Raw genomic sequence first — 26,768 nt, 5'->3', positions numbered from 1 at the left:
TTTCTTAACAATCGATTTCTAAACCATATAAGTTATTCTTTCTATCAGGTTTTCTGAAGGAAAGATCCTGCTGTCTGGTTCCTAGATAAGGGGATCTACTTTAAATTACCTTTACCTTTAACAGTTTCTCTTGATTATTTTGGGGCATTCTGGTAGGGGCGAAAGAAGAAATTTAGCTCTGTTTTTAATGTCCCTACAATACCAATCAAATGGCATTTGACATTATGCCAGACTACCATCAGATATAATTACTACAGCCTAAATGATGGATTTTCTTGCAATTTTGGTTAATCATCTTCCTTGTTAAGCAGCCTTATCTTCAAATACAGCAACATTTCTCTCTTGTTTATCCTGTTCCTTTGCCAACTAGAATAAGCACAAATAGTTATAATAGCAAGATGACTGTCCCTCCCCTCTCATTACCACCTCCAATTAAATTGCAGGATACATTATTGCTAAAAAAATAAAACAAAACCCCCAAAAAGTGACTATGCAATCAAAAAGGCTTACAATATTCAGTGAGGCTTGACTGGGCCTTTGACCCGACATTTTTAGGACTGAGAATACAATTTGTTCTTTTTTCATATGTATACTTTCTCTCATTTATTTCCAATATATATGAAGTACATTATTGATATCAACTGTCTTAGATTATGATTTTTTATTTTTGCTTTTTGTAGGGCAATTGGCATGAAGTGACTTGCCCAAGGTCATACAGCTAGTTTTTGTGCTAAGTGTCTGAGGCTGAATTTGAACTCAGGTCCTCCTGACTTCAGGGCCCACCAGCCCTCTATTCACTGTGCCACCTAGTCTCTTGATTATGATTTTTCTCTAACCAAGAACTCATATATATATATATATCTGTTTATCACTGGAATGAAAGAGAAATTGCTGAAGGTTTCAGAAAAATGAAATATCACTGAATAATATTTGGAATCTATATATAGACTGTCCCAAAAATCTTAGAGCAGTTAAAGCTTTAATAAACTTAAACTGCACTGTTAGGATGCTCTGTAGATATAGATAGATAGATGGTAGATAGATAGATAGATAGATAGATAGATAGATAGATAGATAGATAGATAGATAGACATCAAACTTCACACACATATATTATATACATACTTAAGAAGCTAAAAATACCATTTATCCATTTCTATTATTAAAACAATCCATAAAGATTCCCACAAAGATATTTGACTACTACCATGTTCTAAAACTTTTCAAGCACTGAAGTCATCAATAGTTTTAAAGATATCAAAAGTAAAATATTCTACAAGATTTCTTCTCTTTAAAATTCATTTTATTTTCATACACTATAGCAATGGAACATGTAGGTTAACTCCATGTTATTCCTTGGGCTTATCCAAATACTCTTTAATTTTGAATGCTTATAGAATAGAGTCAAATATCATTTTATGGGTTTTAATGAAATGAAAGCATCAATTATATGATAACTCTATGTGCTTTAAATTTTCCTTGAATAACTGACTTGGGATCAGACTGGGTCTCAGACTTGGAAGGTACCTAAGAGGTCACCCAGAAGTGAACAGGAATCTCCTTTACCACATAACTGATGAATGATCATGTACACTGCTTATGTTTTTGTTTTGCTTTTTGTAGGGCAATTGGGGTTATTTACTTGCCCAAGGTCACACGGCTAGTTTTTATGTTTAGTATCTCAGGCCAGATTTGAACTCAGGTCCTCCTGACTTCAGGGCTGGTACTCTATTCACTGTGCCACCTAGCCACCCCAAAGAAATAAGGGATTCAATGAAACTGAACCATGTACACTGCTTATGAAGATTTCTAATGATGCAGAACTCATCACCTTAAGAAGAAGCCCTTTCTATTTTGGGCCAGCATAATTTTTTAGTGATTTATTTCATTTTCTCATATCTAGTTGAATTTTTTTTCACCAGATACTGTCATTACTTCTAATGTTTCCCTCTGGGGGCAGCAAAAGAAGTCTGATGCCTCTTAAATATGATAATGTTTTAAATATTTGAAGACAGATCTCATTCTTCACCCATGTCTCCTTTTCTTCAAACCAAACAATTCCAGTTAGTTGTTCCTTGCATGCCATTGTTTCAAGTACCTTCACTATTCTGATGAGCCTCACCAGCTACACACTACCTTATCAATGTCTACCTTTAACATACAACACCTAGAATTGAATATAATTTTCCATATGTGGTCTAACCAGAGTAGAGAATATCAGTAATATCATCTCCCTTGTTGTAGATTCATGCTTCTACTGATGAAGCTTAAGATCAGGCTTTTTTTGTTGTTGTTTTGTTTTGTTTTTTTGGTTGCCATGTCCCTCTGTTAACTGATATTGCATTTGTTAGTCTAATAAAACCCATAGGGCATTTTAACTAGAGTGTCTCTTTAGTCACATCCTACCTGACATTCATCTGATTCTGTGAGCCTAAGCAGAGACCTAATGACAGTGTGGAGTAATGGAGAGAAATTGTCTTAGAGTCAGTAAGACCTGGGTTCAGGGATCACCTTTGACACATATACAATCTGTGTGACCCTGGGCAAATCATTTAACCTTTCAATATCCCAGACAACTCTCTAAGACTACAAATGACAAAGAAGGTAGCAATATGAATTTGTAGACAACTCATCTGTACTTCATTTAAATAATGAAATCACAGATCTAATCAAAAAGTTAAAAAAAAGTAGATATCAAATGATAAATATTTTCGGCTGGGAGGGAATAGTTTCTCTGGGTTGAGGGGAGGCAGTTGTTAAGAGGACAAACTAACAATGGGGACTAGTTGCACTCTGAAAGTGGTGGTCTGGATCTTGCCCTAATAGGGTTTGGGAAGCAAGATGGACCAAGGTCTACCATGGTACCAGATTCCTGAGTGAAATACAAGGACAGTAGTACAGCAGGAAGGAAACCGCCAGCAAGGTAGAAGCATGCCTTCTGAGGTCATAAGTGTTTCTGTTCTCTCTGGTATGTTGGCACCTAACTACCAGGGCCTGTCTATCCCATGCTAGTGACAGTTTCAAACCCAAATATAGGAATTTGCTTTTGTCGCTATTGAATGTGATAACATAATCATCAAGATAGAAAGGCAGCAAGGAGAGAAACCTGCCTATGACACATAGTAACTGGACAAGGCACTTCATCTTTCACTGCCTTAAGCAGCTCACTAAGGTGCACTAAGTTGCTGTTCTTGTTTATTCTTCCTTTTCAAAGTCATCAGCCTCACTCTCTCTTCCTAAGTCACTGAAGTCCAGTGGCAGGACAAAAGTCAAGACAACTGGTGATGACCCAGGATTCAGTGGAGGATGACCTTAGCATCTTTGATGACTGACCAAGCATTAAGCACTCCACAGCACCTGTTTCAGATATCTTCATGGTGGTTAGAACACATTTTTTTCCTCCATCCATTCTTCTGGGGGAAGGCTTCATATGCTTAGGGTATACAGAAGAGTAAATGAACATCAAGTTCTAGGGAAAGTGTCAATATGCATTGGTAGAGGGAATTACTTCATCTGGGAGATTCTTATACCAAGAAATTTTAGGTCCTGTCCCTATCTCTATCATATCATAGAGAATGGATCAACTGTTCTGCTTTTCCCCCCCTTGAATTAGAGCTTCAGCAAATATTGGGGTAGATATGATTACCTGTCACTGTTCTATTTTGTCTCTGCTACAGTCCTGTTTCTTTCTGATACTTATTCTTTGGTCCTTCCATCTGGGAAACTCTGCAAGACACTATCAACACAATATTGTTTCTGTTTTTTTCCTCATTGTCATACAAATGTTCCCTCCTAGGTTCCTAGTCTCCTCCTTCACCTACCTTCTCCCCACCTGTCACCTTCTCCTCCACACCCCCCATCCCTACCTCCCTTTATGGAATCCTCATAGAGATATATTTTCTTGACCTACTCTATCATTTCTTTTATTACATTTTGTTCTTGTTAAATAAAGCATATACTTCCATGGCTATATTCCACCCATAAATCACATCCCACCAAATCTCAGCAATATATAAGATACTGGGTTTATGTCTTTGTGTTAATATCTCTAGTTCACTTTACTGTCTATTCACTATGTATTTATGTAACCATATCTGATGTCATGAATATTATTAACTACTCTTCCTGAGTGAGGTAATGAGGCATAGTAAATAGAGAAGGCTTTAAGGCCAGGAATTTCAAATCTCACCCCTGTCAAAATTGACTAAGTCACTTATCTTCACAGAATTCTAGGCAACTCTTTAAGATGATAAATTACAGGGGGAATGTTGATATTCTTTGGTAAGGGGAATTTTCTTACTCAGGTATTCTTTAAACCGATGAAATCACAGGTCTGTTCTCTATGCAAGAAAAGATGAGGTTCCTGGGTAGTTCATATACACGATGGGGCCTCTTGCTGATATATCCTTCCACCTTTACATACATCACATTCTGGAAGATCTTCTGATTGGTTGGTTCCTTCTGAAACCTCCATTTTAAGGAAGGGCACATGCTAACCCTCTTTATCCCTTCATTACTTTCCATCTTTCCTCCTGTCTTTCTGTACTTATTCCTCCATCATTTCCAGCAACCTTCTCACCTTAGGGATCATGTTATAGTCATTTTCTTAAATCCTGGAAGATAGCTCCAACCTGTATTTTTTTTTTCATTCTGTAAGATCTTTTTGTCCCCGCAGTAACTCCCCATTCCCTTGTTTGTTTCCTTTTATATGTTGTCTTCTTTCATTAGAATGTAAGCTTCTTGAGGCTAAGGACTGATATTTTTTTGGCTTTTATTTGTATTTCTAGCTCTTAGCACAGTGTGTGGCACATAGTATATACTTAATAAATGCTTGTTGACAGGACTATTCCTTTCCTTCCCCTCCAAAACATTCTCATTCTCTCTCTCTCTGTCTCTCTGTCTCTCTGTCTCTCTCTGTCTCTCTCTGTCTCTCTCTGTCTCTCTCTGTCTCTCTGTCTCTCTCTCTCTCTCTCTCTCTCTCTCTCTCTCTCTCTCTCTCTCTCTCTCTCTCTCTCTCTCTCTCTCTCTCTCTCTCTCTTTCTCTCTCTCTCTCTCTGTCTCTCTCTGTCTCTCTGTCTTTCTCTCTCTCTCTGTCTGTCTGTCTCTCCTCTCTCTCTCTCTCTCTAAATCATTTAACTGTTTGGTGCCTCAGGCAATTCTGTAGGACAGATCTGCTATGGATGCCTAACAAAAGACATAGCCCCTTATATATGAGTTTATATATTGTCATGCTTGGAATTTGCTTTGCTACATTGCTTAGTGACTACACAAAAGTCGTTTTCCTTAGCCAACTGTATATTCAATTTAAAGCCCCTTAATCAGATTGGCAAAGTGCCAAATAAATATATTTCTTCTTGCTCTTCAATGCAGATGCTCAATCCTAGGTCCTACATTTAGTGCAGATGAAGTTCTGGTCCATAAATAAAGATCCCGTTCTCTGATACTTGTGATTGTTCACATACAATATCTGCCTTTTCCTCAACAACATTTAGTCAGCATCACAGTACTTGCCCTTAAGTATTTTGTCCAGGAACTTTTTCTAGGTTTTTTCTAGTGGTATCATTAGTTTATACTTGAATTTCCAGGAATAGGTATTGGTCATTAGGTTTGATAACTCTCTAGAAGTTCTCTGGATACATGCAGAAGGAAAACACCAAATTTTCCTGCATGCTCATGCCAGTCTACTATGCAGCTGCCTAGGTACTCCTAGGTATCAGGGATTCACCACAGAGATGAAGGGGAAGTTGTTTGTTTTTCTGGTGACTAGTATGAATTTTTTTCTCTCTTGGTAGATCTCCCTAGTTTGATAGAGCATGATTAGATGGTTTCTCTTCAAAGGGTATGATTTCACTTGCTATGGGGGTTGCTTTCAATCTTTTGCATGGATACAGTTTTGGGTGTCCTTTTTCTTTCCTTCCTTCCTTCCTTCCTTTCTTCTTTCCTTCTTTCCATCCTTCCTTCATTCCTTCCTAATGAACAATGCCAAGTATAAAAATTGGATTCTAATTTTCTGTTTTATATTTGAGTTTCTTAAATATATGAACAGAACAATTGGTTAACCTAAAAATATAAAGTCCCTGGTCTAAAGGTTCCAATTTTGATATTCCAATAGTAGAGACATAAGGTTTCACTATTTGACCTACTTAGTCATTGGCAAAGTGAACTTAAAATTGTATTAAGACCAATTTTATAGGAGTTATTTTTCCCTTAATTTTATTTTAGCAAGAGAGAAGGATCTCTACAAGTGACCTAAAACAGAGAAGCTAGTTAGCTGGAAACCATTCAGAGAACACACTCAAACCAGAGGGTTCTATCACATGCTTCCAGAGAGCCAGATGACTGTATGGGATGAGACTTCTATGAAATGGACAATTTATTTATTTATTTGCTTGTTTATTTTTACTGTTTACTTTTTCCTTTGATTCTATTATCTGTAAGGTCTACTTATCAAAGGGGATTGCCCTCTTTGACTTTGTCAAAGTACTGCTCCATCTTTCTTTTTTTCTCTCACATTGTTTCCCCTCACAAGCTCCATAGGTAGAAACCTCTGATGAAGTGTTTGTCATATCAGTTAGAGATTCATTGAAAAGATTGCATCTCTCAATAAAATCAAAAGGGGGAATGAGAGAAATTATTATTAATAACTAATGATTTAGGGAGATTCAAAGTTCTTTTCCTAAAGTCCTTATTTCAAGCCTCAGCCTCTGAAGGACATGACTGATGATAATATATAGAATTAACATTCTCCTCAACCTGGGTACTGCTACCCCACCCAACTTTATGAGGAATTTAATCTAAGGCAAAACTCTGGTCCATCATGTTCTACTCAGGCTTGAGCTGAAGATATAGATTCTTTCTCTAGATTTCCCCAAGGCTGGAAATGATTTGGAAGTAAATGACATGATCAAAGTCATGTCCCCTAGCCCCTCATTAGAACAGCTCCACTTCTCTTTATAATATTCATTCTCATATTACTTGTTAACCAATCAGAGTTGACTGCTTCCCTCAGAAACACCTACTCTTTCAAGGGCATATAAATTATGGGCACACTGCCATGATTTATCTTTGGTCCAAGAGAGATGGCCAAATGACCATCCCTTTTTTATTAATAATACACTAGCATTATTAATAAAATGATAATTACCCAGAAGCTGTCTCTCAAAGTTTTTAAATGTCACCCTTCCTTCCTTCCTTCCTTCCTTCCTTCTTTCCTTCCTTCCTTCCTTCCTTCCTTTCTTCCTTCCTTCCTTTGTAATTTTTTTTTTACCTTTCAACCTACACACATTAATCTAGATTCCTAATAGTTTGGATTTTTTCTTCTCATCCCTTTCTTCTTGAAACATTTATTAAAAGGAATTCTTTAATTTCCCTGATAATCAGAGAATGGTGAGATATTTTTCCAATCTTTTCTCTTTGTCTAGGAGGAAGACCAGCTTTTTTACCTATATAGGTTTTACCTAGCCCAGGATAAATGTAAATGTAGCACAATGTCTTTGGTCAAAGTATTTCTTTAAAAAAAATGTGTGTGTGTGTGTGTGTGTGTGAGTGTGTGTACAGCACAGAAGTGTAGTGGGGGGCACTCAAGCTGAGGTTTTGGAATATGACTAGGCCAGAGATGTAACATAATTATCCAGAGTTGTGTTGGAACCTATGGGGTTACTTACAACCACATCTCACTTCACTTTCTTGTATCTCTGGTTCCACATCTGTAAAATGAGGGGTTGGATAAGATGGTCTCAAAGAGAAGTTTTGAAGAGAACCTTTTTTCCAGCTGTCATGTTCCATGACTCTTTCTGAAAGGATTTTTCCAGGACAGCTTTTAAAAAGCTACTCTCCATCCCAACCCTTCGTAGAATGTCTTAGTCTTTGGGTTGATAGTCCTTACTTTCCTCTGGGCCCAACTTCTCATTCTTTGGGAAGAACTAACTAAAATGGGGTGTTAACCATGATAATCTATCTCAGACCAAGTAATTCCTAGGGGCTGTTCCTCCCCCTCCCCAAACCCAGGTTATCTGTATCCCTAACTCCATCCCCACTAGCAGAATTCTATCTCCACCCAACCTACACTCCCAACTGAACAGGTAGCAAAAACAGATACTTTATCAAACTTTCATGTATATGCCACCACATTCTCCCCTCCCCATCTGCCCTATAACCAGTCCTATATTAACCTTTCAGAAAGAGAACATTCAGTATAGATGGTAGACTCATAAGCATTTCAGATATCAGGTCCACAATGATCAATCAAATTCAGTTAGATATTTTTAAAAGTGGATGAATTCCACAAGCAGAAATGTGATGAACTGTGAGAAGATCAGCATAAAAAGGAACTAGTCCAGGAGAAAAGACTTGGGAGAATCCAAAAGCTTTTTCCCTTCTCCCTTTGCGCTCCAGTTCAAATATTAACTCCATTGATAGAGAAGATGGAAGAAAATCAATTAGCTAGAAATGAGGACCACTTTCATCCCCTAATGGGATGGAATTAATTTCCAGTTCTGTTACAGCCATATACTTGAGCAAAAATCAGAGAAGCACATGGGGAAGGGAGTGATATCGCATGAGTTATGGGGGTTGGTCTTGGAAGGAGGCTATGGGAAGGCCCTAATGTGTGGGGCAGGGGCCAAGGTAAGGGATGAACTTGCTCTATTTTAGGAAGAAAAACCCAGGAGCTTTTAAAAAAATGTTTAAGAGTGACAAAAACAAAACAAAATGAAACTGCAGAACCATTTTGTTCCTAAGTAGTGGAAAATCAATTGACTTTGAGAGTGCCCAGCAAATAAAAATTGATGTACTCAATGTCCTGCCTACCAAGAATTGTCCCATGCCTAATAAACTTTAAAGAATCATCCTGAATCTTAATTCACACCAGAGTCTCATAGTTTGAACCTGAATCATCAAGAAATATGAAGCTTCTCAGTGACCCTGATTACCAACATTGTTTCTCTCCTTTTTAATCTCTTCCTTTCCTTTCTCTAATGGCAATACCATATTTATATGACTGGGAGGTACAATGGTTAGCATTAGACTTCCTGTCAAGATGTTTTGGAATTTTGTTTCAGACACTAGCTTTGTAATCCCACGACAAGTCACTTACCCTCTCTGGCTTAATTTCCTCAGCTGTAAAATGGGAATGATAATAGCACGCACCCTGCATGTGAGATAAAATGTCAAGGACTTTGCCACTGTGGAGGCACTAAATTAATGTTAAATATTATGTTTTAAGGGTGGCATGGGAGGGGAACAAATATGTGTGCACCTACCATTTACTGAGTGCTTTGTATTATCTCATTTGATCAATTTTTAGGGTTTGAAAAATTATTTTCTCACTTTGTGCCATATGTGGTAGATACATTATCCACATCTAGTAACTTGTCCAAACTCACACAGTTAACAAGTGTTCTAGACATTATCTGAACCCGAGTTTCTCCAGATGTCATTCTATGACCATACAATGTAGCTGTGTTTATACATCAACCCTAAACAATGTCTATTAGTAATTAACAAAACAAAAGAAGAGGCTTTTCATAAAATGTGTTGAGTGCTCAGAATTTGAACTTATACCGCAGGTTGGCTTTTGTATCAAGAGATATCATTGCTTTGTGGTTGTAACTACAAAACTGAACATAAACAAAAATGTTTCTATGCTAGGCACATGTAAAGACTGCAAATGTTATTCTCAGACAACTGAGAATCTGGTTCAGTCTGCATTTCTTCCTTAGAAGCCAAATGCTTCTGATGAAATTCTGATTGCTACATGACAGGTTTCTCTGTCCTGGTTATTATTTCCTTGCAACCTACAGCTATGTCACATTGTTTGCAGCTAGGCTTCTGTGTTTCCTTTAAATTGTTTCCTTGGTTTTCATTTGTTACTGTCTTCTAGTATACTGTAACATATAGAAACTACCTGTATATTGTGTGACTGTGCATTTTCCATCACAGTGGAGTTCAAGCATGGTAAACATTGTCCCAACGTCAGTAGCTTTGCTGTTATAATAAATAATAATAATTGGGGTGGCAAGGTGGCACAGTGGATAGAACACTGGCCCTGCAGTCAGGAGAACCTGGGTTCAAATCCGGCCTTAGACACTTAACACAAAACTAGCTGTGTGACCTTGGGCAAGTCACTTAACCCCAATTGCCCTACCTTCCCCCCTCCAAAAAGCAAAATAAATAGTTGCTAGCATGTATATAGTGCTTTAAGGTTTGCAAAGCTCTTCACAAACATGATGTCATTTTTTCCTCACAATAACCTGAGGGGGTTTTTACAGATGAGGAAACTGAGGGAGACAGAGGTCAAGTGACTTGCCCAGGGTCATAGAGTTGCAAGTATGTAATATGGCATTGAAAACTGGGTCTTCCAGACTCCAAGCTCAGTGCCCTAGCCACTCTGCCACCTATTTACATGTTGAGATGTCCATGCAAAGAAACTATAATATCAATCTTTTTAACATGTCATTTCAGTTTGAAAGAGTCCTTTAGAGTTTACATGCTACAAGAAAACTGTACTTTCTTTAAAAGCAGTTTATGTTAGAGACTGGATAGTAAAATCATAAGGTCTGCAGAACTTAGAGAAGGAATAATAGTGAGCACTGTGTGTATGATTATTCACATATGTATCATGTGTCCTTCTGCACTGGAAACTTCTTAAGGAGAGAAACTGCTTATGTAATTAATCAATTAATCATAATTAATTGATTTTTAAGGCATTCTATTAAACTCCTACTATGTGCAAGGCCCTGCTTTTTAAAAACATATTCTATTCCAATAACTTACATTTCATAGGATATTGTCATTGTGGTATTCCTATTAGCAAAATGTTCATTACTAGACATTCTATAAATTTTGGTTGAATGAATAAGGGTATATACTTCTAAATAATTTTGCCACTGAACTGTGATACTGATGTGAAGAGGAAGAAATAAAAATACTTCTTTATAAAGGGGAGAATTACTCCCCTTAATCATCATACTGGAATCAGAATGTCTACACACATATTTATGTAATGATCATAATTTACCTCCTCCCTTTGGCATTTATTGCTTGTGTGACTTTGGGCAATTGACTAAGCCTCCCTGGGTCTGTTTCTTCATCTGTGGATCAATGTAGCCTGATTGTTCTGGATATTTTTCCTCCCTGAATTATTTCTAAGTGTTTTTTCTTTAGTTTCTTGCTGATCTCTACTCTATTTTATATGTAATGAATGTGTGTCCTTCTTTGACCACTGGTAGAAATATATGTTTGTATACCTTTGGTTATTGGTTAAGTGCAACTAAATTAACTTCTTTGGATTTGACAAAAAAAAATATTTCAGGAAGCAAGGGATTGTCTTTTAGGTACTAACCAAGTGAGAGTATCTTCTTTAATAACTTTTGGGTTGTGACTCTCTCCCTTTTCTATAACCACCCTTTAGTGTCTAAGGATCCATGAACTTAAAAGTTATTGAATAACTTCAGAGCTCTTTGTAATGCTAATATTGTCACTGTAAGCAACACATGCCATTATAGGAAATGTGGAAGAACTGATTACAAGTCAACTATTCCCCCAAGGTAAATTTATCAAAACGAATTTGCATATGGCTTAAAATAACTATGTACTTGCATATAATTGATAAGGCTGAAAATGTACACAAGGGCAGGGTTTCCCATTATGTTTCTTCCCCCAAATGGCCTAAAGAGAAGCAAAGGGTGACAGCCGAAAGCAAATACTTTATATTTGAAGAACTCAGCAAATGCTGCTAAAGCCTACTACTTGGGAGATGGTTCAATAAAAGAAGATAAAATGGGATTTGTGCCTCAGACAGTTTCAAACTACACCTCAAAGCTAATATTAACTGGAGATTTCGAATTTTTCAAGGTAAAACTTTAGAAAGGTCAACAACTTTCATCATTTTACAACCTGTTTTTTTCTCTTTGACCTCAGTGTGCCAAAATAATTCAGAATTCCACCTTTATTGTTAGAGGTGAAAAATTAATGAAATCATGGTAATTTTACAGAAGAACACTTTTTGGGTAGAATTTTATGATCATTTGTGAAGAAATAGGATAAATAAACTATTTGAGAATGAAATATGACACTTTTGAAGATTTTCTGTACCTGAGGGAGGCAGCATGGTACATTAGAAAAATACAGTATTTGGAATCAAAGTTATATAAGTTCAAATCCCAGCTCTGCCACTTACTATCTGTGTAACTGGCTCATTTTATACTGCTGCTTTACAGAGCTAGCATTCATAGAAAGAGAGATGTAGGGGCCTTTCTTTGAGGCAACACCGGACAAATGTGGGTCCCTGGTTTTCCAAAGTGGCTTTCCCCTGGTGTCTGTGTTTGTGTTCTTCTGCAAAGTATATATCCACAAGGAAATCTTATTCTCTCAGCCTAATGTTGTAGTGACAGAGAACACAGAAGGATTTGGGTAATGATGTCTCTGTTATAAAATCAACCACAGATATGACCTTGACCTTGATTAGGTATGGGCTCTGGGAGCCCCCTTGAGTCCTTGAGGTAAAAGAATCTGGGAACCCCCCTTGAACTCTGATTAAATTTTCCCATTTGATGAGGCATTTGCATGAAGCCATAAGCCTTACATTGTGGCTGGGCCCAAACCTCTGTTACTAGACTTCCCATCCTTGATCCTATCAAAATATCAATCCATCCTTGAGCTGGCCTAGCCTACCATTGTCTGTAGTTTCCATGTAGCCTTCAGCAATTTCCCACCCTTAATCACTCATTGACCTCATCAGACCTCTGAAGACCCTCCCCAAACTCCTCCTGTAGACCAGATTCTTCCCACAACTTTCTGTATATAAGACCCCATCTTGTCTCCATGTGTGTGAGAGCACCATAGAATGACCTAACACAGACTTACTCTGTGTCTATTACAAGCAAACTTTTAATAAACTTTACTTTTCTTGGCTGAGAGAAGACTTGAGTAGAATTCATTTGGTTGGTTTTTTGGGTTCTCCAGAGCAATCCTAACCCTCTTTATTGATAACCTCTTCAACCTGAGCTTCTGAGCCCTTTCCTATTATTTTGGAAATGACCATGTTAGAAGTCAAGGAATTCAAGTATAAACTCTCACATCCCAGAAGTACAAAATTTATTGAGTTGAAGAAACGATCTTTTAGATTTGTTCACAGGGAGAAATGATTGATGCATCCAATTTATTTTTGGAATTAATTTTTGAAAAACAAGATTCCTGAATTGGCTTTACTCATTTTTACACAAACCCTCTAAGATGATGTGGTACTAAGAGTGTCTGACTTGGAGTCAGAACACCTGGGTTCAAGCCCTCAGTTTACCATTTACTATTATATGACTGGAAAGTCACTTCACTTATATCTTTATTTGTTTAAACTCTCTTACCTTTACTTATACCTGATGGTTATTCAGCACTAAAACCACTTGAAATTATAAATTTCTTTCAAAGGCAAAATACTAATTGAAGGAAAAAAGCTACATTCTATTTAAAATGCTCATTAATTTGATAAAATGTTTTAATGAAATCAAATTTACATTCCCCACTTTCAACATTTTAAAGCAATTTCCTTGCCTCAGATGTAGAATGAAATATCAATTAGCTTGGTCAGTTATGGCTACATATTTATAAATCATGGCAGCATTTCTCCTTTAAGTAGACAAAAACCCAGTATAATGTTTTATACATTATGTTGGTATAAAGTATTATGGATGAATCCTCATCGACTTCAAGCAATAGATATTTTTTAAAAAATTAACACTATACTTAATGACAAATGTTTTCATTTTGATCATGTTAGATGATGAGGGTAGGCTCTGGGAAACCCCTTGGGTTCTTTGAATCTTCCCTGGTAAGGCATTTGCCTGAGGCCATAGTCCTTTCATTGTGGCTCTTCCCAAATCATTAGCCCTCCTTTGTCCAGCAATTTTCCACCCTTGATACTCCCAATACCCAAATCTGTTATACCCTTCTGGCCTAGCCCACCATTGTCTCTCCAGGTAGTCTCCAGCAGCTTCACTCATTTACTGGAGTCTGACCTCATTGACTCTTCCTAAAGACCCTCCCCAAACTCCTCCTCTAGACCACCCCTAGATCCCTCCCACAACCTTTCTGTATAGAAGAACCCATCTTGTCTCCATGTGGCCTGAGAGCACAATAGAATTTTCTAGCACAGACTTGCTCTGTGTCCAATACAAGCCCATTTGCCCAATACAAGCCTTACAGATATGGAGGCTCCTTAAGAGTCTACCCAATATGGCAAACTTTTAATAAACTTTGCTTTTCTTTGGCCACATTCAAGTCATTCTCTTGATTGCTGTTACCGTATTTCCCCGATAATAAGACACTGTCTTATTAATTTTTTGGACAGAAAAACACCAGAGGGCTTATTTTCAGGGGAGGGCTTATTTTAATGAACATTGACAGCAATTTTAATAAACAGGTAAATGTGAACAAAAAAATGTACCAGCAAGCAAATCACTGGAGAAGAACAGGATGACGCGCTCACTGCTACAGTTCAGATTGGATGCAGCTTGGAGCGCGGTGTGCATTTCACCCGGGGCGGGGGACGGTGCATACAGAGGGTACCGTAATGTAGCGTGTAGCGCAGGGGATCACCTTCACTACAGTAGCAATCTCAATAGGGCTTATTTTCGAGGGAGGGCTTATTTTAGAGGAATCTTACACAGTAAGGGGAGGGCTTATTTTCGGGATAGGTCTTATTATCGGGGAAACACGGTAGTGGTATATACATGCACCAAAGCAAATAGTCCACCTTGGTAGTTAATCATTTGCTATTATTATGTGTGCATTTTTAACAAAATGACCAGCTATAAATTTTGAATCACTTATCCCCTTTACTCAGGGAATTTGCTCAGGGAACATAAATTAGAGAATTTGGAAACTGACTGATAGAAACTGTTCCCTTTAACAGATTCAAAAACCGGGACCCAGAAAGCTTAAAAGATTTGCTTTAGGTCACACTGGTGCTAAATACAAATTTAGAATTAGAATTGACTGGATCTTCCCACTAGATGATTCATTTGCCTGAGGCCATAAGCCTTTCATTATTGGGAGGCCCAAATCTGTTACTCTCAACCTAGCCTAACCCTCCTGGCATCCAGCTACTTTCCACTCTTGATCCTATCAAAATATCTATACCCAAATCTGTTACACTTAAACTAGCCTAGCCCTCCATTTTCTGTCATCTCCAGGTAGCCTTCAGGTATTTCCCACCCTTAATCCCATTCCTGGAGTCTGACCTCAGTTCCTCAACATCTTTCTTAGACTCCTCTTCAAAACCCTTCTCAAATCCCTGCTCTAGATCACCCCTAGATCCCTCCCACAGTCTTTCTGTATATAAGATCCATCTTGCCTCCATGAAGGGGCTGAAATTAATCTAGCACAGACTCAGTCTGTGTCAGATTGTTCTGGCCTGCTTGTCCAATATAAGTGTCACAAATACTTAGGCTCTTTAAGAGTCTACCTATTATCTTTAGTGAACTTTGCTTTACTTTGGCTGAGAGAAGACTTGAGTTGAATTCATTCAGGAGGACCTGACATGTTGGTATTTTGGGGTCTCGAGAGCAAACCTAACCCTCTTTACAGGTAACCTCTTCACCAGTGTTTCAATGAAGAGGGGGCATGTGTGATGTCAGCTCTCTCCATTGCATCATTGGGAGGTTCTCTGGTGGTGGGAATAGTTCTCAGGTGAGGGAAGGAAGTTGCTATAATTTAGACTGATGAGAATGACCTTTAGGCCAGTTTCTTGGGAATGTGGATGGTGGGTGAAGTTACAAAATAAGAATTGTGAGACAAGTCACCTGAGGTTACAGTAAAGGAGAATATTTAAAAATCAGTTTTCAATTTCGCATTATACAGAAAGTATATAGTGGGACTGGGATTCAAATCCAGGTCCTTCAATACCAGTTCTAGTACTTTTTCTACTGAACCACTCTGTATATAAATATTCTTATTGTTAAGTGTCTGATGCTACATGCCCTCACGGGTCCACTTTTTTTGGTTTTGTTTCTTGCTTTTATTTTGCATAGATACTGGAGTGGTTTGCCATTTCCTTTTCCAGCAAGGGTGTCCCCATTTTAAAGATGAGTAACTGTGGCAAATCGGTATTAAATGACTTTCCTGGTGTCACACTACTAGTAAGTGACTGAGGCTGAATTTAAGCTCATCTTCTTGAGTCTAAGCTGGTGCTCTATCCAATGTACCACCGAGCGAACCCTCTATATATGGAGAGAAATGTATACAGGTAGAGAAAAAACTTTATCTCCTTCCAGCCCAAACTAGTAGGTAGAGCCATTACCATTGGTGATGGAGCCAGCTCAAAAGGTCTTGAAAAAGTTGATAGTCAAATTTTCAGGGTAAGGATTTATACCTCAAAAATCAGCAAACACTACAAATCAGAGGTTGTTATTATTGTTTTGTTGATTTTCTAGACTTAAGAAAATAATGGAAAATATTGTAATAATGCAGATTAATTTTACAAGTGTCATGGGTAATTGTTTTTCCCTCTAGGAAGCCAGGTGTTAATTATTTGCCAGCACTCTCCTGCATGTATCTTAAGAGTGTGGTGTTGTTTACCACAAGCCTCTTTCACCTAATATAATACTGAATGTCTCCTTGGCAAAATATATAGAGAGGCAAGGAGCAGTAACCGATCTTTATGGGCAAACTGTTCCTTACTAGTTTCATTAGTAGAAGTGTTTGAGCACCAAATAAGATTGAAGTGATAAGCTATGGCTCCCTATGCTGTAAGTGAATGAAAATCTTCCAGGTATGGCTTAGGAATCATAGAGGAGGAAAAGGAGGCAATGCATGAGGGGAAATAAGAAGTATCTGGTTCTGTCCCAAAGGTAGAATCCAAAGAGTTATAAAACAAAAGAATATCATATATTTATTGATATTTTCCTTTATGCCTCTTATCTTTCCTATTTCTCTCTTTTTGAATTCCTTCTGACTCAATACTTATTTGAACACCTCTTCTCTTTTATCTGTATAAAGCACTGAAGATACATTCTGAATTAGACATAGTTCCATTTTCTTTTTCTTTTTGCTTTTTGGAAGGCAATTGGGGTTAAGTGTTTGTCCAAGGTCACATGGCTAGTTTTGTGTTGTGTCTGAATCCAGATTTGAACTCAGGTCCTCCTGACTCCAGGGCCAGTGCTCTATTCACTGCACCACCTAGCCATCCTATAGGTCCATTTTCTATGAAAAAGATAATTTAATGCAAGTTACTGGTTTACAGAGTTACAAAATTTTATAGTTGAAGGGAATTATAGAGGTTACCTAGTCAAACTGGTACAAAAAAATCTTTATTAAAACATGTCTTACAAGTTTTCATCTAGATTTTGCTCAAAGATATCCAAGGAGAGGGGACCCATTATCTCCTGAAGTAGAGCCCATTCCACATAAGCATCATGATATTTATTTTCTTTCTTTCCCCTGGTCTAAATTTCCTACTGCATTGTTAGTAGTTCAAGCCTCTGTGACCTAAGCAGAATAGCTCTATTCCTTTTTCACTTGAAAGCCCTCAATTATTCAAACATCCATTATGTCCCTCTGAAGTATTTTCTCCTTAGCCCAAACATCTCTAGTTCTTTCTCCTGATCACCTCAAGATATTTTAATGAATGAGGAATGAGGTCCATTACTTTTCGGGCTAATATGCTTTAGTTTGGGTTAAGGAGTAGGTGTAGGATATTTTGTAGCAATCATTTTAAGTTTGAGTTCACTTTCTCTAGCAATTAAATGAGTCCTTAGAGTTAAGAGTGTGTCTGGTTCGAAAGGGAATGAGGGAACACTGTTGTACTTCACTTCTTGCTAAACCTTTTTAAAAAATTTAGTAGGTAGGTGGTACAGTGGTGAGAGGGCTTGACCTGAAGTTAGGTTAAACCTGAGTTCAAATCTAGCCTTAGATACTTACTAGTTATGTGACTGTGGGCAAGTCACTTAGCTTCTCTGTGTTGTAGTTTTCTCATCTATCAAATGAGAGAAATAATAGCATCTGCCTCCCAGCATTATTGTGAGGTTAAAAATGATATAATATTTGTAAAATTCTTTGGAAGGTTTAAAGTACTACATATATGTTGGTATTATTGTTAAGTCATTTTTCAGTCCAACTCTCTGTGAGCCCATCTGGAGTTTTCTTGGCAGAGATACTAGAATGATTTGCCATTTCCTTCTCCAGCTTATTTTATAGATGAGGAACTCAGATAAACAGGCTTAAGGGACTTTCCTAGGGTCACACAGCTAGCAAGTGTTTGAGACCACATTTAAATTCACAAAGATGAGTTTTCCTAACTCCAGGCCTGGCACTCCATCCACTGTACAACCTATTTTTTTTTTTTTTTACTTTTGGAGGGCAATTGGGGTTAAGTAACTTGCCCAAGGTTTCACCGCTATTTGTGTGTGTGTGTGTGTGTGTGTGTGTGTGTGTGTGTTAAGTGTCTGAGGCCAGAACCAAACTTGGGTCCTCCTGACTCCAGGGCCGGCACTTTACTCACTATGCCACCTAGACACCTCCCTATTATTTTTTCAATACCCCTTTGTAAAAACTTAATGAAATTAACTAGTTAAGAGAAATTGGGGAGAAGTTTACTTGTTAACTGATGTTTCAGGAGCATACAGTACAGGAATTCATGAATGACACTTCTAGTAAAGTCTCAAGAGATACTCAAAGTTTCTTTCATGTTCTGGTCATTGGATTCTTTCTACTTTGTTCTCATGTTCTAAGAGATGTAGGCAGTTTTCTTCTATGATTTTTTGCAATGTGATGTTTAGGTTTTGTTTTCTGATTTTGGTGCTCAGGCTGTCCAATGATTCTTAACCTTTTTCTACTTTGTCTAATATCCAGGTGAGTTATTTTTGCTATGAGATACTTTACATCTTCTATTTTTTATTTCAGTCTTTTGACTTGTGTTAGCATTTCTTATTATCTAATGGAGTCATTGGCTTTTATTTGGTCAATTCCAATTTTCAGTGAATTTGTTGTTTGGGTAAGGTTTTATACCTCCTTTTCCGAGCTGTTAATTCCCTTTCTAATTCTTTTTTTTCATAGTTCTCAATTTGTCTATTCCTCCCCTCCCCCCCAGAACTCCCATTTTATTTATAAATTTTCTTTTAATTTTTAAATCACTGGCTCCATCTCTACTATATATACTATTTGAATTCTGGGTTCCAAACTGTATTTTTCTTTGAAGTTTTGCTTGCAAATATTCTGGATTCATTATATTCTTCTGGGTTTATGTCTTGGGTGCCCCTGTCATCATAATAGCTTTTCTGTAGTGAGGATTCTTTTTTTTCCCTCTCACTCTTTCATCCTCCTTGCTAGACATGATCTTAGGGCCTGCCTCTGCACACTTTTGGAGTCAAGGTCTTGGCTTAGTCCTGCTGCTTCCTTGAGATATTGAATACTGCATAACACTTCCTTTTAATAAGTCATCCAGAAGAGACCATTAACCCAAAGCAAAGACATTTATTTTCTAAGATAACATTTTAATAATAGTAGCTATACAATATTCCTTCCCTCATAAGCCTTGGGCAAACTCTCCCACAAATATACATGGCATAATTTGGGAGGGTAGGCATGACCTGAGTATATATGAGGCACATATGTATGAACTAATAAGGGTAAGGCCAACACATCTATTTTTTGTACTTTGTTTATTACATTAATACCATGTTTCCTTCTCTTATCTAACTCCTTACTTTTTTTGTGATTACACCCACCTGGAGGAGGAATTAACTTCTCAAAGTATATTAGATTTATGCAAATACTTAAAACTGTTATGTCATGTAGATTTACTTTCATTAATTTAATTTTCATTTTATTACCACAGCCTTCTTTATATTTATATGCAGACAAAGACAGAGACCAGATCTGTGATATGGTTGTTATAGCAAACTCCTAGGTGAAGAAAGAACCGCTACCAATTGAGGTTGGTATCTTTGCAACCTTTGGCCTTGGAAATTTCCCTAGGATACTGAGAGATTGACATGTCCAGGAATACACAGCCAGTATGTATCAAAGGCAAAACTTGATATACATTTCAAATTCCTAAAATTTTTGAAGAAGCCATCTCAGGTACTTGGTATAAGAAAGCTAAAATTTATACTAACATTGGTATTTATTAGCAATAAGAAAGTAAATGTATTATAATTATATATATATATATTTATAATAAGAAAGTAAATGTATAAAAGTGATGGATTATGACTGTTAGAATAACTTGAGAATAGTAAATACATATACATTTGTTAATTTGTTATATTTTTTATGTCTGGAAGGAAATGATCACTCCAGATTCATGTTATATAATTAGTCTGGGGTGTGTGTGTGTGTGTGTATGTGTGTGTTTGAGAACAAGAAGTCTATGAAGGAAGGAAAAGAATTACTTCTTTTGGTGGAAGAGAAAATTATAATAAATAATGGATAGAAGTTAGACCTGTTTATCTCATTCCACGCCCCCCTTTTTTTTAATCAGTAGGGAAAAAGTCTTTAGGCAAGGAATGATAGGACAATAATGGTGAGGACCTGGGGGTAAATAAAAAAAAATAATAAACTATCTTTCAATGACCTTATCAATTTCAAACAAGATGAATTGAATCCTACCTATTTCAAATACTGATAGATATCAGGACTGAACTATTCCTAATGATCTTTCAAAATTCATAGAGAGCAATAAAATTGATGTAGGATTTTGGCCAGGCAAACATTTTGATTTCAAACAAAGAAGAGAATGAATTTATATGACTATTAAAAAGGAAGCTTGATGTGAATTTCTAGCAAAATTCTAGATCATACTATCAAATGGCTGATATACGAGCATTTAAAAAGGAAAGTAATGATCACTAAGATCCTTCATGATTCATCAAGAATGGATTATACCAGACAAACTTCATACTTTTTAAAAAATTTGATCAGGTTATAGTTAGATGATGGTAAATTTAAAAACATGATATACATATGTTTGAAAAAAAACAATTGACAATGGCATGCTATACTAATGAAAATGATGAAAGGATATAGGCTATTTGTTAGAAACTTAGGTAGATTCTGGGCTAGTTGAAAGACTAGACTCAAAACATAGCGACATACATTTATAGCAATGTGAAAGTAGTTGTTTGGTGGAATTTCCTTGTGATTTGCTCTTGTTCCTTTACAATTACACTTTTTTTTATGTCAGTGAGTTGTGGAATGGTTTAGGTGCATGCTTCTCAAGGTTTCAGGTGGCACAAAACTGGGAGATACTTGATAATTCTGCTATGTTTTGCTTTGGTCAGACTACAACTGGAATATTATATTTGTTCTCATGTATGCATTTCAGGAAAGTCATTGACAAACTGGTGCAACCAAATGTGGGATTCAAAAGTATTGAAAGAATTAGAGATCATGCCAAATGAGAATTAGTTAAGGAAGCTAGGGATATATTTGGAGAGGAGAATATTTTAGGGAGACATGATTGCTATCTTCAAGCATCTAACAAACTGGCATGTAAAAGAAGACTTCTACTTGTTGGGTTGACTAGAGATGGTAGAATTAGGATTAGTATTTGAAAGGTTAGGGGGTAAGATTTTATATTCATATTAAAAAAATAAAAACTTCCAACAATTAGAGCTGTCTAAAAGTAGAATAGGTTTGTGTCAGGAAATAGTGAGAATAAAAGTCTTCAGTTGAAGACTGAATCACTTGTCATTTATGGAGTGGAGAAAATTCATATTCATTCATCAAATACCTACCTTTGCTTCCAGTTTGGAAGCAAGTGTTGATCTGGTCACTCTTGGCTGCCCATTTACCTGGCTATGCTTGGTTATGTGTGGAGTCCTGGAGCACTGATATCTTCCTGTTTGTTTAGGTACTGTAGGGTTGGAGTCTACTCATTTGTCTGGGGCTATACTGAGGCATGTGGGGGTCCTGGAGATGGTGTTTGCATATTTCACCACATCAGGGCTCAGTATCTTCCCCTAGTTTGGCTGCTTGCTTGCTGGCATGCTTCCTGTCCTGTACTGTGCTATACCCATTTACTCAAGTGAAATAGACCTTTCCTGCTGACCTTCCAAGTTTCTTGGGCTAAAAGATTTTTTCACCCCATCTTTTTGCTGGTTTTGCTGTGCTAGGATTTGTTTTGGTTTGTTATTTTAAGGTTTTTGGGAGATGAATATGGGAGAGTTACAATGATTTCCTGCTTACTCCACTATCATGGTTCCCAGACATCTATAATTACTTCTAATAAATAGTGAAGCTAACTGATACGAATTTTATCTCTCCTCTCTCCTACTGTCCTTTTCAGGTGGTGCTAAGAGGAAGATAATTGGGAAAGAGCCTGGAGTAGATGAAAGCAGGGAATGAGGTAAATGGAATTGATAAACACCAAGCTGATAAAAACTTGCCTGGATAATTGTGACTTGACTATTAGTTGACAATATCAATCTTGCTGAAAGTAAGCTATGGCTTCAGATGGTCATTCTTGGTAATTTTTTTTCAAGCTAATATTTGGAAAATTCAGCTACTTTAATTACTATAATTACAGGATAGAATGCTAATTGTTCCTATGCTACCAACAATTTAGTTCTCCTCCGTTTGCTAGTGTGTTTCCATCTACTATCTCTATGTCTGGATGGAAGAAGAAAATAGTCATTTTTCCTTTGCCTACTGTTTATGAGAGGAAAATATATTAATTTTAGGTAGGAAGAATAATAAGCATGAAGAAATTGGGGGTAAAGTAGGGGGAAAAGGCATTAAAAGATGGGTTGAGATCTGCGGCAACTTTCACCATTTTATGTTTATGTACCCTTTTGAGTATGATTGCACACAATCTGTACATTTGGGAAGATTTGCACTCCCTTTCCTATAGTGAATTGGGTTGGACATTGTTTTTACTTTAATTGTGTTCCCTTTTATTTTTTTACAATAAAAATGTTTTGAGTACTATGCGGAGTTATGGTGGAAGGGATACTTTGTTGCTGGACTAGATGTTTTTTGAGATCTCTTTCAAAATTTGACTTTTTATATTAGTTTTGCCTTATATATTCATTCTATCAAATGCCACTCTCTTCTTGAAGTAGAATTAGCTGTTATTAAAAACTCTCTCTTGATGCACATACCACTAACTTCATTATAGCATGGACATTATCTTATGTTTATAAAAGTTATGCCAGAGAGCACACATTACAGCAGGCTCTACTAAGCAAGAATAGCTTTGAATATTAGGTTAGTGATAAGTTTGTTTGCCTATAAACCAAAGAACTAAATTAGGAGAGGCCACTGGATATAGCAGTAAAGAGCTGATTTTGAAGACAAAGGACTTGGGTTCAAATTCTGCCTCTGACACAGTGGGGAAGTCCTAGAAACCTCAGTGCTCTAGGAAACTCTCAAAGAATATAAATGGCAAAATTATTATCACTAACAACAATAATGATAAAAATAATCAATATTCATAATACTGACATTGGTAGAGGGAATTTCCTTATGGAATATCAATAAAGTCTTAGGCTTAATTCCTATAACTTAGTCATCTAAATTTCAACCACCAGGTGGTGATTAAAAAAAAAAACAGCTATAGGAATCCACTTACACTGAAGGAATAATTTATTATCTATAATAGTAATAATAATAACATAGTATCCATTAATTAATTTTATGGAATAAGACAATAATTTCCATAACATAGTACAACAAAAAGATGATTACACATTAAACTGCAAATCCAATATGTACCACTTGCTATCTTAAAGGAATACAGTATTTATGATCTATATCGAAAAAAAGGATGAGTTTAAGTGACTCTCTAGGCATTAGGTTCCTTATCTATAAAATGTGGGATTAGACTAGATGACCTTTAAGGTCCCTTCCAGCTCTAAATTTGTATGTTCATGAAGAAACTTTTTTGGTGAGGCAATCGGGGTTAAGTGACTTGCCCAAGGTCATACAGTTAGTAAATTACAAGTGTCTGAGGCTGGATTTGAATTTAAGTCCTCCTTATTCCATGGCAAGTGCTCTACCCACTGCAACCCCTACCTGTCCCCAAAAAACTTAATAGACATAGCGAATGTTATGGTCCCACATAACCCTCAGACAGCCTTAAATGTGGTTGTTCAGTCGGGCAGAGTGGTATGACCAACAGTAGGGGTTATTGCTATTCCTTTTAGGTCTTTGGCCTTCTTCCTTGTCCAACTTGTCTGGACTCAAACCTCATTTCTCACTAAATGTTTTTGCCCCCTGGATGTAAATGTAATAATTTGCTTAGCATTTCCAAACTAATCACATTTACTAACCGCTTCCTGGCTCTTTCTGGGAAGCTTGCCAGAGTACCCATGGTATGAGTAAGCAGATAGTGATATACATTGTTTGAGACATTTGTATCCTCATTCTCCTTTTGCTGTACAAGTCACAAAGATGGAAATCAAGACGTCATTGGCTTAGATCAGCCTTGAAGATAGAGCAATAAAAGCTGTAGGCCGTCAAAAAGACATGTGAGGATTTTAAATAGCCTTTTCCAAATTTATTTGTTTGCTATAATGGTACCTCTGATGCTATTAAGAATCACAGCCCTGGGCGGCTAGGTGGCACAGTGAATACAGCATCCACCCTGAAGTCAAGAGGACCTGAGTTCAAATTTGATCTCAGACACTTAATACTTAACTAGCCATGTGATCTTGGGCAAGTCATTTAACCCCATTTGCCCTGCCCACTCCCTCCAAAGAGCAAAAAAAGAATCACTACCCATGACATTAACTCTATATGTAATGTTTCTTCTTTTTTTCTCAGTTTGATTTTGTGTGTGATATGACCTTTGATTTCAATAAATGTGTGTGTGTGTGTGTGTGTGTGTGTGAGTGAGAGAGAGAGAGAGAGAGAGAGAGAGAGAGAGAGAGAGAGAGAGAGAGAGAGAGAGAGAGAGAGATTTCAGGAATACAAGTAACTTCAGCTCTCAAATATTCATCTTTATCCTGATGCTCTTAAGGATTAATTATTTTGTTTTAAGGCTTTGCCTCCTCTTAAACAATGGCAACAGCGATAGGAAAAATAACAGTGGTAAGATGTTAATCATGTAAAAGGGGTATGTCATAAAATCTTATCAATAATTGAAAGAATTTGCGAGATCAATTCCTGAAAACAAGTTTTGACAAATATGCATGTTGAAATGATGCAAAGACACTGCATGCCTGTGGAATAGAAGGTACTATTGAATGGATGAGAAGACACAACCATAGATTCTGATAGTGGGATAGAGACTGCACTTGTTATTCCCTAAGTTTTCTTCCAAATCCAAGATCCAATGGATTTATGAAATACTGATTAGGAAGGTAAAAGTACAGAAAAGTACTATCATAAATGAAATTACTTTCACAGTAGCAGTTTTTACATAATACAAGAAAAATAGTCTGGAGGCACCTTTAAGGCAATTCTTATCATCACTGAGGTACATTTTTCTTAGAGTAAGGCCATAGCTTACTAAAATGCAAATAAATATAATAACCATTTGCCATATTTTAGACTCTAGCAGCATAAGAACTTGGTATCTTATCAGTTTTTACTTTGAATTATCTATAATAACATTAAAACATTATTTATCCCATTTTAACCAGAAACAAACCCCTTGTATTATGCTATAGCCTAAGGATTTGGCAAAGGATAATTGAGTATAAAATTGTAAGAAAATGCTTTGAGTATATTTAAGTTAAAGTCCAGAGTCAGAATACCAGCACAATTATTATCAAAGCCAGGAGTGAAAATTTTACCTTTGTTGCAGCATCAAAGCAGACAAATCCCATACTAAAGTCAATAGTTAGTCCCATTAGATGACTTTCCAGTACACAGGCATAGGTCTTGCACTAGAAAGATTAAAAGAAAATGTTACTTTATATGAGAGAGATCTAAAGAGATTGTTCTGCCTCATTACTCCCAGATGCTGTAAGAACTGTCACATATTGACAGAATCATGTTTTAACAAACTTCAACACTGATGATTTACATTATCATTTCTCTTAAAAAACTAATGAAAATTTTGCTTAAAATTCTATCATACTGAGTAAAAGTAGATCCAGATTTCTCTGATTCACCAAAATATACACTGAGGCAAAGAAACACAACAGAGTTCATGATTTGGCAAAAGGTCTATAATTTGAACCATGTGTGTAATGGGAATGTAAATTTATATTGTTGCCATCTTTCTAAGGCTATATTGTGTAAGATCTTCCCTGCCCCTAGGCCCTTTGATAGGTTTAAGTGTACCTGGAGCCTGTGGCAGGAGTCTTGTTTTTCAGGAGATACTTTGTGATTGGGCAGTGGGGTCAAGATGGTTGTTACATTCTCTGACTCAGGAGAAGGCTATATATAACCTTGACGTGAGGCTTTGCTTTGAGGCTCACTTTGAGAAGTGTTGTGTGATTTGATGAGATGAGACCCTGGGCAGCCTTTGAGAGCCCCCTGGCTTTGAAAACCCAGATGTTGATGCTTCCCTCTCTGGACTGACTGGGTATGATTGTAATGGTTGTACAGTTGGAGACCTGCCTGCTGAAATGTTTCTCTCTCGTAACTTCTACTCGTAACTTCTGTCTGTATACTCTGAAGTTTGGGGTGCTGACTTTTCCCCCTGAACTAAGTAAATGATATGTTTGATTGATTAAAGCAAGATTTTAAACACATTTTGAGTTGCTTTCCTTTAGAAAAGCAGATCTAAGAATCTGTATTGGCAGTCACCCTGGATATGTTGGGGTGCTTCCTGCTACAATGTGTTATCCTGACATAAAGAGATGGCCTTTCATAGCTCTTGAACA

General features: G+C 36.9%; 1 protein-coding gene across 1 annotated transcript in view; it reads right to left on the bottom strand.

The window, feature by feature from the left end:
• Positions 1–26,768, bottom strand: part of SNTG1 (syntrophin gamma 1) — a 378,060-nt gene that overhangs the window by 59,869 nt on the left and 291,423 nt on the right. The window contains exon 10 of the mRNA XM_069099542.1: positions 25,731–25,823. Coding sequence (XP_068955643.1) covers positions 25,731–25,823 — 93 coding nt within the window. The remainder of the gene's footprint in view (positions 1–25,730; positions 25,824–26,768) is intronic.

This window comes from Petaurus breviceps, unplaced genomic scaffold, assembly GCF_028583685.1.
Source record: "Petaurus breviceps papuanus isolate PSGF00001 unplaced genomic scaffold, PetGlider_PUasm1.0 38, whole genome shotgun sequence".
Lineage (NCBI taxonomy): Eukaryota > Metazoa > Chordata > Mammalia > Diprotodontia > Petauridae > Petaurus > Petaurus breviceps.
Note: the sequence above shows the minus strand (reverse complement) of the source record. Positions and strands in the feature narration are given on the sequence as shown.